The following is a 12905-nucleotide window of genomic DNA, read 5'->3' on the forward strand; positions in this document are numbered from 1 at the left end:
AGAAGTAAATGAGCCTAGTTTTTTAACAGGCATGTTGTCTTATTAAATCAGGGGGAAATTATTGTCTGGATAGGTGTTTTCTTTTGTGAAGTTAGTGGATGTTGATCAAGTCCCCCTTTCCGCTGTATGAAACGTTTCTCCTGTTGTACTTCCTAAAAAGCTTTCCGCTGATGGCAGGAAGAAGAAGGCTGTTCACAAGAAGATGGCAGGAAGAAGCAGGCTGATTCGATTCGATCCTCAAGGTAGCCCTTCCCTTCCCCTTCTATCTTCTATTCGATCCGATCTATGCACAAAGTTCACTAGTTTGGATGCATCATAGAACTTGTGGTGATGTTGTTTAGATTGCAGCAAGCAAAAATACAAGTGTTGAGGTTGTTAAGTGTTTTGTTATGGTGAAATCCGAACCATTTATTCAATAGTAGGATGGCCGACTTTCTATGATTATCAATTGTTGCTATGTTTGTCTTTTCCATATCCAAATCATGTCTATGAATTGGTGTGCTTGAAAACCAAGGAATGCTTCTATTCCTTGTCGGTGTTCTTTTTATTCTGGTATAAGATAAACCAGCTCGTTATTTGTTTGGTGGTTGGTTTGCATACATGTTCTTTTTCTGCAGAAATATGTTGTGGTTCCTTGTCAAGTAAATATGATGCCAGATTTACTTTTATTTTGTTCCTAATCATTTTGTTCTATAACGTGCAGATGCTGGCCTTTCATGTTTCTTCGCGAGCATCTGGACAAAGAAGTTGGAAGAAGCATAGTTCTGGCTCATTGGAGCTAGTTCTCGGAGTAATGAAGCCCTTTAGGCTGATCCTATTTGTATGTGTGTTATATGATGTAGACTATACACTTGTAGACTCATGTGGTAGACTGTACACTTGTAGGGCTCATGTGGTAGACTGTACACTTGTAGAGCTGTTATCCAATTGTAAACTTGATGCTGATCACATTTGTATGTATGTTATATGATGTAGTAGATTGCTTCTTGCTGTTACTTGAAGTATTGTGTTAGTTTTTTGTATTGGTATATTGAAATCTGAAGAACATGACCTTGACAGCAGGGTCCCACGAACCAAAACGCCACATTTGGGACCTATTTACCAGAATTTGACAATTGGGGTGCGTAAAAAAAAGAAAACAAAGGCTACATCCTAAAAATAAAAAGGCTATAATGTTGGGCCAGGTCCATGTAGCTGACCAAAATTAATAGGGAAAATATATAAAAGGCTGAATTAATGGGCTTGGCCCACGTAGAACACCGAATTGGACCGGGCTGAATCTTACCAACGACCAATTCAATTGGTCGCAATTTTGCCACGTCGGATCCGACGTGGCCTGGGCAGACAGCCAGTGACCAAAACAGAAGGTCATGGGTTCCATGACCTTTTGTTTTGGTCGTAAACGTCTACGACCTTATCCCAAAGAAGGTCGTTAATTTCAGTTTACGACTGCCAGCTTTTGACCATCTGTTTTTGGTCAAAAAAAGATCGCAAATGAAAAACAATGACCTTTCAGTGACCAATAGTGATGGTTGCAAGTTGACATATTTCTTGTAGTGTAATGCCTCCATGTAGGAGAAATTGTATATACCAAATTGTATATATATACGTACATGTGTATGTTTGAATGGTGGTGCGAGACATTCGATGATATATATAATATATATAGTGTTACTATTCATCACCCAGGATGCAGAATAAGTTATTCTTCACCCGAGGTAATCTTACGATCACTTCCTAAATAAATTACGTTTAGAATATAAATAGTTACATGCACATTAATTCAATATGTAAAATTTGGTCTAAAAAAAGTTATAAGATCAGAAAAATCACATTTTATGTATGTTTTACAATATGTTTTTACATTTATAATTTTATGTAACATAAAATATTTTTTACGGCGAGTACATATTTTCTTACGTTCTTTTTTTATGTATGAAATAAGACAAAATTTACAAAACGTAAAAATACGGTGCATTGATGTCAAAATAGAGAGGGGGTGAAGAATAACTATTCCTCACCCAGGGTGACGAATAGCGCGACCCATATATATATATTTATATATATATGATCGGTTCTACGAGAAATTCTATTTATATATATATCCATAATGTGTACAATATGTAGTATCGTAAAATACCAGCGAACGAAAAAAGAATTAAATGGAAAACACAAAATTAAAGGAAAAGGAAACCCTGAACCCAAAACCCCCCAAACCTTTTAGTACCGGTTGATGTTACCAACCGGTACTAAAGGTCTCCCCGCCCCGGCGCAGGCTCGTGCCGCGTGGTGGCCCTTTAGCGGCGGTTTGTGCATAACCGGTACTAAAGGGGGGGCCTTTAGTCCCCACCCTTTAGTGCCGGTTACAGAACCGGCACTAAAGGCCCTTACGAACCGGTGCTATAGCCCGGTTCTAAACTAGTGTTCTCCTTGGAGGAGTTGCCTTGTAGATCCGGTCTTTCGTCAAGCGTCACCGGTTGGTGTCGTCTTGCAACTTTGTCTTCAACTAGGCGTGGGTCTGACCTTGGGGATGGTGTGGAAGCCGGAGTGGCGACTTCGGACAGTGCATTGGTGTTGAGGGGGTCAAGTCTAATGAACTTGATGGTAGAGTTGTTAGTTTGTCGGGTGCAGCCTTGGGATCGGTCTGAAAGTCGAAGCGCCAGTTTTGGAGTACGTTTTTAGTTGCAGGGTGTTGACCGGTACGCACCTCAGAGTTGGTATGTGTGCGTTGTTGAGGATTGTAAGCCCGAGCAGCGGCTCTGGATCTTGATGTAGGGTGTCAAGTTTGGTCGCTTGGGGCACGTACAATGGAGACGCTAAGCAAAAGGGCGCTCGGGGATTAATTTCCCAGTGATTTGGTAGTTAATACGTCATTCCTGTTTATCTTTTTGGGTCGATGCATTACTTGGAGGCGGGCACTTAGGGCATCTACAATGGGAGGTGCTTATCTAGACGCTTAAACAGAAAGAAAAAAACAAATACCAGAATAATGAAAAAGGGCTAAGCGCCTTCTATTCCAATGCCAGGCGCTAACTAACGATGCTAAATATTTGGAGTGAGAACAGCGCCTCATCTCAGCTCACGAAAGAAAAGGGCTTAGCGCCCGGCTCCCTGTTTTGCGCCAAGGAAGCGGCCGATGCCAGGATTAATCGACGTAACCGCTCATTGTCTGGGAATAAATCCTGGCGCCCGGCTGTTAGCGCCCGCATTGGAAATGCCCTTAGGAAACGAGCTCAAAGCACAGTGGCGCTTCTACATGCCGACTTGCCCAGACATTGCGAGCGTCCGTGCATTGATGATGCCCTTAGGCGACAAGGTCATCACTTTGCTTTGAGCGCAGCCTCAAAGCCGGGGTGTATGAGATAAAATTGTATCGCTTTTCAACCAGTTTTTTTATTATATAATGAATTTTCTTTTTTTATTATCTTCATTCCTAAATATAAGACGTTGGGCAGTTTTTAAACTGGAAAAAATGTGTTGGACATTTTTAAATAATTATTTAACACTTTCATATTAGTTTACAGAGGGAGTATGTGTGAAAAAAGAAAAGGCTCCTGTGAATTTGCTGGAAAAGAGAAATGGAAACTTCCGAGGAAGCTGCTCGTTTGCTCCGCCGGTTTCCTAGAAAACATCTCGCACAAAGAACACATTCCCCAATTCTAGTAGGGTCTCCAACTCCGACTGCAAGCTGAGCTGAGCCGAGCCAGCCGGCCATGGCGGAATCTGCGGTGGCCTCGGTGGTGCGCGCGTTCGGTACGCTGGCCGCCGAAGAGGCCGCCTTCCTCCGCGGCGTCCACGCCGACGCCGACCTTCTCAGGGCCGAGCTCCGCCGCATGCAGTGCTTCCTCCGCGACGCCGACGCCAGGCGCCGGGCCGGGGGCCGAGACGGCGCGCGCCTCACCAACTGGGTCGTGGACGTGCGCGCCGCGGCCTACGACGCGGAGAACGCGCTCGGGGAGGCCGACTACCTCGCGCGCCGCCGCCGCCTGCGGCTCGGGTTCTCGGGCGCCCTTGTGTGGTGCGCCGATGTCGCCGCGCTTCACACGTTCGGCGTGAACATCAGGCGCGTCCGGGCCAGGATCCGTGAGATCTCCGACGGCGCCGTGGCCTACGGGATCGCCGACCTTTGGGAGGACACCGCCGTCCCAGCTGACCTCCATGAGCAAGAGGAGGTGATCCCTTATGACCTCAGCTGGAACAGTGCAGATAGTAATTTGGTTGTTGGATTTCATGAGGAGAGGAATAATATTTTCAGAGAGTTGATGAATCATAAGATTTGTCATATTTGTGTTGTCTCCATAGTTGGGATGGCTGGATCTGGCAAATCCACGCTTGCAAGGAAAATTTACAACGACCCACGTGTTAAACAACATTTTCATTCCTGGAGTTGGATTTCAGTGTCTGAGAAGTACAGCTTTCTTGATCTGATCAAGGATATTGCTCGGAGGATCATGGGTATCACAAGGAAAAATATAGTTAAAGAGGAGAAGGGGGACCAGGACGGAGAGGGAACAATCAGTGATGGTGACACAAACATTGCTGGCAGGTTGAAGGAGGTAGCCATTGAGGAATTGGAAAATATGGGCGAGGAGGATGTCAAGGAACTTCTGCGTGAGTTCCTCGCTCATAGAAGATTTCTTGTAGTGTTGGATGATGTCTGGAAGAGTAATTCTTACAGTAAGATAAATAGGATCCTCGGTGTCTTGCCGGATGTGAACAATGGTAGTAGAATCATTTTGACCACCCGGGATATGGATGTCCCAAAGCATGTCGCTAGGATGAAAAGCATTCATGAGAAGAAGCTTTTGAACGAGAGGGAGAGCTGGGAGTTGCTTGAGAAGATGTCCTTTCCAGAGTATCAAAATGTAAGCAGTGCTAATCGATCACAGTTGATGCCGATAGGAAAGAAATTGGCAGTGAAATGCAAAGGGTTGCCGCTTGCTCTTGTGGTCTTGGGAGGTTATCTTTCAAGGAACTTGGACTATGACATTTGGTCAGGATTGGTTGATAATCTAGACTGGGAAGCTCGCATGAATGACGAGCCAGTCTGGAACATCATAGCTAAAAGTTACAATGACCTTCCTAATCACCAACTGAAATCATGCTTTCTTTATGTAGCCTCCTTTCCAGAGGACCATGTCATCCGCGTAGCAAAACTTTGCAAGCTGATGATATCTGAAGGATTTATTCCACATCGGCTGAATCGGACAATGGAAGATACAGCAAGAGAATATATAAAGGAGTTGGCACAGAGATGTATGCTCCAAACTGTTGAAAGGAGCAAGTGGCATGGCTCAATAAAGAGTGTAGTTCTCCACGATGTGCTTCGTGAATGGGGTATTGCAGAGGCAAGGAGGGAGGGATTATTCAATATTTGGAGTAATCCGACCGATTCTGAGGCACCCTCCGATTCGATAACGGCTTACCGAATTGCTCTCCATAACTTTGCTGGATGTACTGAGATTAATGTAGCCATGCCAAAGCTCCGCACCTTGTTAGTGTTTTTCAAGTTACCAGCAGTATCACTACTGTGCAGGGTGAAATGTCTCAGAGTACTGGATCTTTATGGCCTAAAAGAACTCAAGTCAATACCATCTGGCATTGGCAACTTGATACATCTAAGATATTTAGGATTAGAAAAATGTGGCAGTGGATCGGTTGGTATTCCTTCCTCAGCTAGCGATCTCTTGAACTTGCAAACTCTGGATGCAAGAGGGTCAACAGTAAAATCACTACCGCGGCTCTTTTGGAATATTCCAACCTTGAGGCACCTGTTTCTTAGCGAGGTCAATCACTGGGTTCCTCCGGAGGTTAGATGCCTTGGCTCGTTGCAGACTTTGTACTTGTGTGAAGTATCTATGTTTTGTGATGTCAAGAGCTATGTTTCACACAAGCAACGCAGCAGGGCTAGAAGTGCAAACTATTCTATTGCTCGCAGAAACGAGAAAATATGGGCTGCCTTCTTAAGATCTTTGGAGCAAATGGAGCAGGCCGTGCTCATACACTTGGAGAGTTGGGAAGTTACTGGTAGAAGGCAACTGTTTGAGAGCAGAATACGAGGGCAGGTCTTCTCTGCGCAACTCATCAGTAGCATTTCACGCCACAGGCATCTTCAAGTGCTAGAACTGGCTGGAAGGTGGAAGCACGGGGATAGCCAGCTAAGCAAGCTCCCTCATGGCCTCAAAAAGCTCAAGCTGATAGGTTCTGAACTGAGTGAAGACCCAATGCCTGTGCTGGGCGTCCTTCCGAATCTGGTGGTGCTTGTCTTGGAAGACAACGCTTTCAAATGGAACAGCATGACATGCAATGCGGGAGGATTTCCTAGGCTGCGCCGCCTGACAATTGACGGCATAAAAAGTGTTGAGTCTTGGAATGTTGAAGCTGGGGCATTTCCTTCACTAACTCATCTGAATCTTATATCGAGCTTCACTGGGATGTCCCTTCCTCCTCTAGGACTGTTGCATGCGACTTCACTTCAGACGTTGCTGTTGAAACGGTCCTCTTGGGATGGGAACACTATTTCCTCCAGTAATGTTAGCAAACTAGAGGAGAGGGTGTGCGAGGTCATCATCAGACAGATGGATTAATCATTTCAATCTATCCTTGTCTAAGTACTGGGTTAGGGAACTTCATTGTACTCTTTTCCTCCCATAATAACTCATTCGATACCTTTGCAGAAGATCAAATAGTTCATAATGGGCTCATCCTTTTTGACCGGGCCTCATGGTCTCATCTTGATTGATGCAGCGTTTGTAATGCCAGAAGAAGTACTACCTGCACACAAGATCTTCAGACTTCTGTTATGAAATGAAATGAGGGTACAGCATTCCAAATGAGAATTTCTCAGTAGCTCAGCAGCATAGCCAAATACTGTTCATGCGGCAACGTACAGCATTCCAAATTTGATGCTTGCAATTCCAAATGTGCAGCATATAGAGGATGCATGGTTGTTGCTCTGGCTTAGCTGCCCATGAAACATCTATTCCATGCTTTCTGACAAGGGCATTTTTTGTTCGTGCTTCTGCTCTGTAGTGGAAACATTTGTGTTCCCGTGAATGTTGTAAATGCTGCCGCCCATGAAACTCCGACACCCTTGTCACTGTCGCTGCTTCTACGGGGCAATGAGAGGCCTTGTCGATTGGCAAGTGGCATATCCCACGCGCTATTGGCGTGGACACCTTCTGAACGCTGTGGTCAGGCGTTACTCGTGTTTATACAACCAGAGCGGTGCTTGGATGGTTTGACCAACGAGGGGTTGACATTGCCATCATATTATGAACTCCTATGCGCACATTGTTGAGGAATCAAATGGCACTACTGACTTTGCAAAACTTGTTATACCAGAAATTACTGTCAATTTTCCATGCTCTGACATTTCCCTTACTCCCATTGTGTATGACATTATGACTGATGATCGACTGCTTAATAAGTACTCTGTACATGATGTTGTATCTGTGGTATGTTCCCTATGTCCGAGTCATTAATTTCCTTTTAATAGCTATTGCTCATGCAACGAAGTAGCTATGTATGGCTTAAGTGTCTATTTTCTACTCCCTCCGTTCCTAAATATAAGTCTTTGTAGAGATTTTACTATGGACCACATACGGATGTATCTAGATGCATTTTAGAATATAGATTCACTCATTTTGCTCTGTATGTGGTCCATAGTGGAATCTCTTCAAAGACTTATATTTAGGAACGGAGCGATACATTTTAAAATCCTCTGTTTTGTGCTTGCTTACTCTATTCTGGTAAACGCAGTATTCTGAAATCTTTAAAATATATAACTATTCATGATGTATGGCTGCTTATAAACGCAATGTTCTGCAATCCCACTACAAAAGAAGAATCTATCACGTTCCTTTTTGACTGAACTACTATTCTGGTAAGACAAGTTTATTTGTCAGTGCAGTGCAGTTTGCTCTTTCATTATGATTAACATGTAGTTTAATTTGCTCTTTCATTAAGATTAACTTGCAAAACATATGATATTTCTTCCTACTGTATTTATGTTCTGCAAGACATAGTCATTCTGTAAAGCATCCCCGGAAGGGCTAATGAATTCCTTGGGAGTGACATGAAGTATGGTAAATCCGTTATGCTCATTTCCGAATGTTCTGGGATGCATTCATTTGGAGTCGGTGAACTAAAAAAATGCTATGATAGCTGTGAAATGTATTTGATGGGAAATAGCAAGTAAAATATAATGGTTGTCCTTTTGCTAACCGATATTCACTTTTGTTAGGTCGACCCCACAAACATTGTATATTAAACTTCATAGCAGATTGTTCTCATGTTGCCATCTAAAATGATTTCCACATTGAACAGTAATGCATGATGAAGACCATTGTATCACTACACGTGATGCATATATAAGGTGTGAGCAGACTGCCCAGACCCATGTTTTTCTCTATTCATTTGTGCCAAGGCATCCAGACCCATGTTTTACTGTTGACTTTTATAGCAGATTATGTTGGGCAATTCTTTCTTATGTTTGTAACACTTGACGTTAATGAAGATAGAAGGTGCGGATGGATTTGGCCATGTTGAAATGTATTATATATAGCGGCCAGCTCCTTTCCAAATTTCTGGTTCCGATGGTGCTCAATGTATGTTCATGAACCAATCAGTATAGAAACAATGATTTTGATGAATGTTTACGATAACCCAAGACCTTCAAAAACTAGAGTCATGCCCGCCTTCTTTTGATGTCTTTAATCCAAATCTGTTCACAAAAATCTAGTACAAGTGCACGCTACAAGACATGAAAAACGAGTTCTACTTGTTGTGGTACACAAAGAAACAAGTAAAGATGAGGTGAAACTGGTTAGCCAAACAGGGAAGCAGACATGGACGGCAAGGAGCCACATCATCATACTAGTACTCCCATTTCTCACCACTATCTTTGCTTAAAAAGATCTTAGTTTGGCCAAGCATAATCAGTAATCATCACCACACATCCAGGGGCCCTATCTGCTACTAATTTCACCCCAAAAGCCATGGACAGGATGCAGCCCAAACATCAAGCCGTGTGATACGCGTGCAGCAAAGTGGGGAAAGGGGCAATCCCGGAACGAGGCCAACCACAAGCAGAGGACAGCAGACCTACCACACACGAGAATGGCAAAGTTTGGAGGTGAAATCATACCATACCATACCATACCATGCTTGCACGACGGATCAGGTAGGTAAAGAACCAGCGCTGGCAAAGTACATACAATCATCACAAGCCACTTGAAGGTTCCAATTCAATCGCATCACTCAACAACAATAGGACGACAATCGTCATCGGCAAAGAGAAAAAGGGGAGAAAAGAAACCAAAAACCTCAATTTGTCCTAGTAGCAAAAATCTGGCGGCGCGTTGGCCGCCAATCGCCGAATCAATAGGGTAGCAGCTCGCCTCTCCCCGCGAATCGCACGGAGAGAAAGAATCCCCTGAGGAAACAGGGGGATTTCAGCGGTGCGCCGTGACGAGCGTCTCGATGAAGCGCAGGCCGTCGAACCGCGGCGCGAACTTGTCGTCCGTGCCGGAGCCGCCGCTCGCCCCGCTCGGCGCCGAGGATTCCTGCGGAAAGCGGAACATGTAAGAACAGAGCAGTCCAAGAAGCCGTCCGTCGCCGTCGTGATCCCAAATCAAAATCGAGAGCGGGTTGCTATCGAAGGAGGAGATTCTTTGCGGAGGGTGGGAGGGGAGGATTTAGGGAGAAGGCGGGTGAGGGAGGAGGCCGTGATCCGTACCCGCTGGCGGAGGAGGAACTCGTCGCATCTGCCGACGGCGACGGCGGCGGCGGGCTCCGTCGGGGCGCAGTCGCAGGCGAGGAGCTCGGCGCCGGAGGCCACGGCGACGGCGGCCGCGGAGGCGACGGCGGCTGCGACGCCCCACATCATCGTCGACGGCGGCTGGCTGGTAGGGACGGCACGAGGGGGGATTCTTTGCTTGGGCAGGGCAGGCTGGAACGGAGGTGACGGCTAGCCGCGTAGTGTTTTTTATATAGCGCTGCAGGAAGGAAGGCGCGGCCGGACCTGAGCGCGGAATTTAACGGGGTTGAAATGCTGGAGCCGTGTCCGGGAGAACGGACGGACGGACGGGGTGTGGATTTCGCTGGCGAATGGGCCCGGTTTGCCATTAGCAAGGTGTCTGGAAATTTTTGGCGCGTCGGTTCATCATGCACAAACGCGCAGCACCGAGTCGGGCGACGTGCTGGTCGGCGTGAGGCCGGAACAAGCCAGAGCATGCTCTGATTAATAGTATAGCCAACAATGAGCCATATGAAGTTGCCACATCATTTATATAGCCAACCTATATAATAGCTATTTATAAAGTAGTACTACTTCACTAATGGATGGCCCACCTTATAATCTTACATTGTTTCTTGGAGCACGTGCTGCAGCCGGCTCTTAATCTACAGCCCGTTTCCCTTCTCTCTCCTCTTCTCTCTCATCCAACTCAGCAAATATATAATATTTTAATCCTTACAGCCTGCTGACTGTACCTTATTATACTTGCTCTCAGAGATGGAGACGACACGGCGCGGCTGGGTGCGGCGTCGCTACCCCGAGGCGGGGCAAAGGGTTGACAAGTGCGGGAGATGGTCGGCGGTGCCTCAGACCGCCTCTTCCACTTCTCGGCCTTCATGTCTGGGAGGATGAGGAGGCGCTACAACGACGTCAACCGTGGGCGATAAATGACGGTGACGAGCGGATCACAAAAGTAGCTTCATTGTTACTCCCTCCGTTCCAAATTAGTTGACTTGAATTTTTCTAAATACGAATGTATCTATACTTGTTTAGTGTCTAGATACATTCGTGTCTAGATAAATATGGATCGAGTAACTTGAAACGGATGGAGTATGGCCTAAGTAGCTTCCCAGATGACACTAATTAGCAATCTGAATTTTTTGTAGGTACACATCACTACCCAAAGACAATCCGTCTGCGCATGCCAAAGCCTCTAAAGTTTCACGTTCAATAAGATCCCTGCGCCTGATAATCACCACTAAGGATCCAATGTAAGCTCCCTCTTGAGTCGGGCAAATTGTAGCTATTGCACCCATGTTTGCCTTGAAAATGCCGTGTCCGCATAATCTTTCTTTATGTAAAAGGAAAATAATGATTTTTTATTCAAATAAGTTTAGAGGAATAGTTACAATATCATGTGCTTGAATGAACCAAACATGTCTACCTATATCCAAAGACAGCGGAAAATTAGCTAAGGAATCTGCATCAAAATTTAAACTTCTACTCTCATGAGTCTGCATACTTTTTCTTGTGTAGGGAAAAGCACGACCCAAAAACTCGAACTGAAGGAGAAAAAAGAACAAATCCTAGACGCAAAAGAAAAAAGTCCCTTTGGTTCCATCGACCCGTCAAACCACCTGTTGAAAATAGGCCTCTTACCAGGGGTGCTCCTATTCTCGTAAAAGAAAACTAGAGGTGCTCCTATTTGGCAACCTGCGCGACAGGAAACAGGACACCCTCTGCCCCCCCCCCCCCCCCCCCCCCCCCCCCCGTTCCCCTGTGAGCCTTCTGGGCCGGACCATGTGGGGCATGAGGTGCCCCCTTTTTTTAGATTTGAAAAGATTCTGCTTTCAAAAAAGTTCACGGATTCAAAAAAGATCAGCGAATCCAAGACCAGTTCTTGAATTCAAAAAAAAATCATGATTTCAAAAGAATGAACATTTTTTATTTTTATGAACTATTTTTATGAGTGTTTCTTAATAATGATCAACATTTTCTTGAATTTTAATGAACAAATTTTGAATTCAATAAACATTTTTTTGAACTTGATGACATGTTGAAGACATTTTTTGAAAAAAAAATGATGAACAAATTTTGATTCGATGCAATTTTTTTGAAATTGATGATTTTTTTTAATTTTATGAACCTTTTTTTATTCGATGAACAATTTTTAGTACAATGAACAAAATCTAAATTTGATGATTTTTTTGATTTTTTAACATTTTTAGCTCAATGAACAAAAAATTCACAAATTTGAAAAATAAATTTCACGAAAAAGTAAAGAAAAAAGAAGCAAAAAAAGGAAAATAAAAACAAAAACAAAAAGGAAAAAACAGAAAAATGGGCCGGCCCATACTTACACCGGAGGGAGTGTGCGCACCAGGTCGCTCTTGGGCGACCTGCGGGTTACTAAGAGCATTACTAGTAGAACCCTCAAACCCTCAAATCCTTAAAGCAGTTTTAAGGGTTGAGAAGTGCCACTTTTTGACACTTTCAAGGGTTGAAAAATAGGGGCAAATACTAGAACCCTCAAACCCAACCCTTATAACGGAATATTCCGTCGAGCACCTCGTGCACGACGGGCGGAGGGTCGGCGATTGGGGGCGCGGGCGCGGTCTTCGTCTGGGAGGTGGTCCTCTTCACGATCGGGGTCCCTTCCGCGGCGAGCGGCCACCGGGGCGAGGGAGGAGGCGGGGGCCAGGGCGACTGCGGGCTGCGGAGGGACGACGTGCTGGCCAGCACGTCGCCGCTTGGCGCTGAGGACGTGGGTGGCGGCCACCACCGACGCGACCTGCGCCTGGCTCGGGACGGGCGGCTGCTGGGCCGACGTGGACGTCACGGAGGCGGCGATTGGGGGCGGGGCGACGGGCGGGGCAAGGGAGGAGGCGGGCGTGAGGACGGGGGCGGGCGGCGGCTCCATGGCGCGCGGCGGCCGGCGGCGATTGGGGGCGGGGCGACGGTCGGGGCAAGGGAGGAGGCGGGCGTGAGGACGGGGGCGGGCGGCGGCTCCATGGCGCGCGGCGGCCGGCGGCGATTGGGGGCGGGGCGACGGTCGGGGCAAGGGAGGAGGCGGGCGTGAGGACGGGGGCGGGTGGCGGCTCCATGGCGCGCGGCGGCCGGCGGCGATTGGGGGCGGGGCGACGGTCGGGGCAAGGGAGGAGGCGGG

General features: G+C 46.2%; 2 protein-coding genes across 2 annotated transcripts; one reads left to right on the forward strand and one right to left on the reverse strand.

Annotated features, from left to right (window-relative positions):
• Nucleotides 1–3633: 3633 nt before the first annotated feature.
• LOC109736129 (putative disease resistance protein At1g50180) lies at nucleotides 3634–7347 on the forward strand. Its single transcript, XM_020295346.4, has one exon. The coding sequence runs from the start codon at nucleotides 3714–3716 to the stop codon at nucleotides 6585–6587; it is 2874 nt and encodes a 957-aa protein (XP_020150935.1). The 5' UTR covers nucleotides 3634–3713; the 3' UTR covers nucleotides 6588–7347.
• A 1868-nt stretch (nucleotides 7348–9215) lies between these two features.
• Nucleotides 9216–10009, reverse strand: LOC109736127 (uncharacterized). The gene is made up of 2 exons (XM_020295345.3): nucleotides 9740–10009; nucleotides 9216–9566 (listed from the first exon to the last, which is right to left on the reverse strand). Exons 1-2 carry the CDS (start codon nucleotides 9887–9889, stop codon nucleotides 9456–9458), a joined length of 261 nt encoding a protein of 86 aa, XP_020150934.1. The 5' UTR covers nucleotides 9890–10009; the 3' UTR covers nucleotides 9216–9455.
• Between the last annotated feature and the right edge of the window lie 2896 nt (nucleotides 10010–12905).

The sequence above is a fragment of the Aegilops tauschii genome, chromosome 2 (genome assembly GCF_002575655.3).
Source record: "Aegilops tauschii subsp. strangulata cultivar AL8/78 chromosome 2, Aet v6.0, whole genome shotgun sequence".
Taxonomy (NCBI): domain Eukaryota; kingdom Viridiplantae; phylum Streptophyta; class Magnoliopsida; order Poales; family Poaceae; genus Aegilops; species Aegilops tauschii.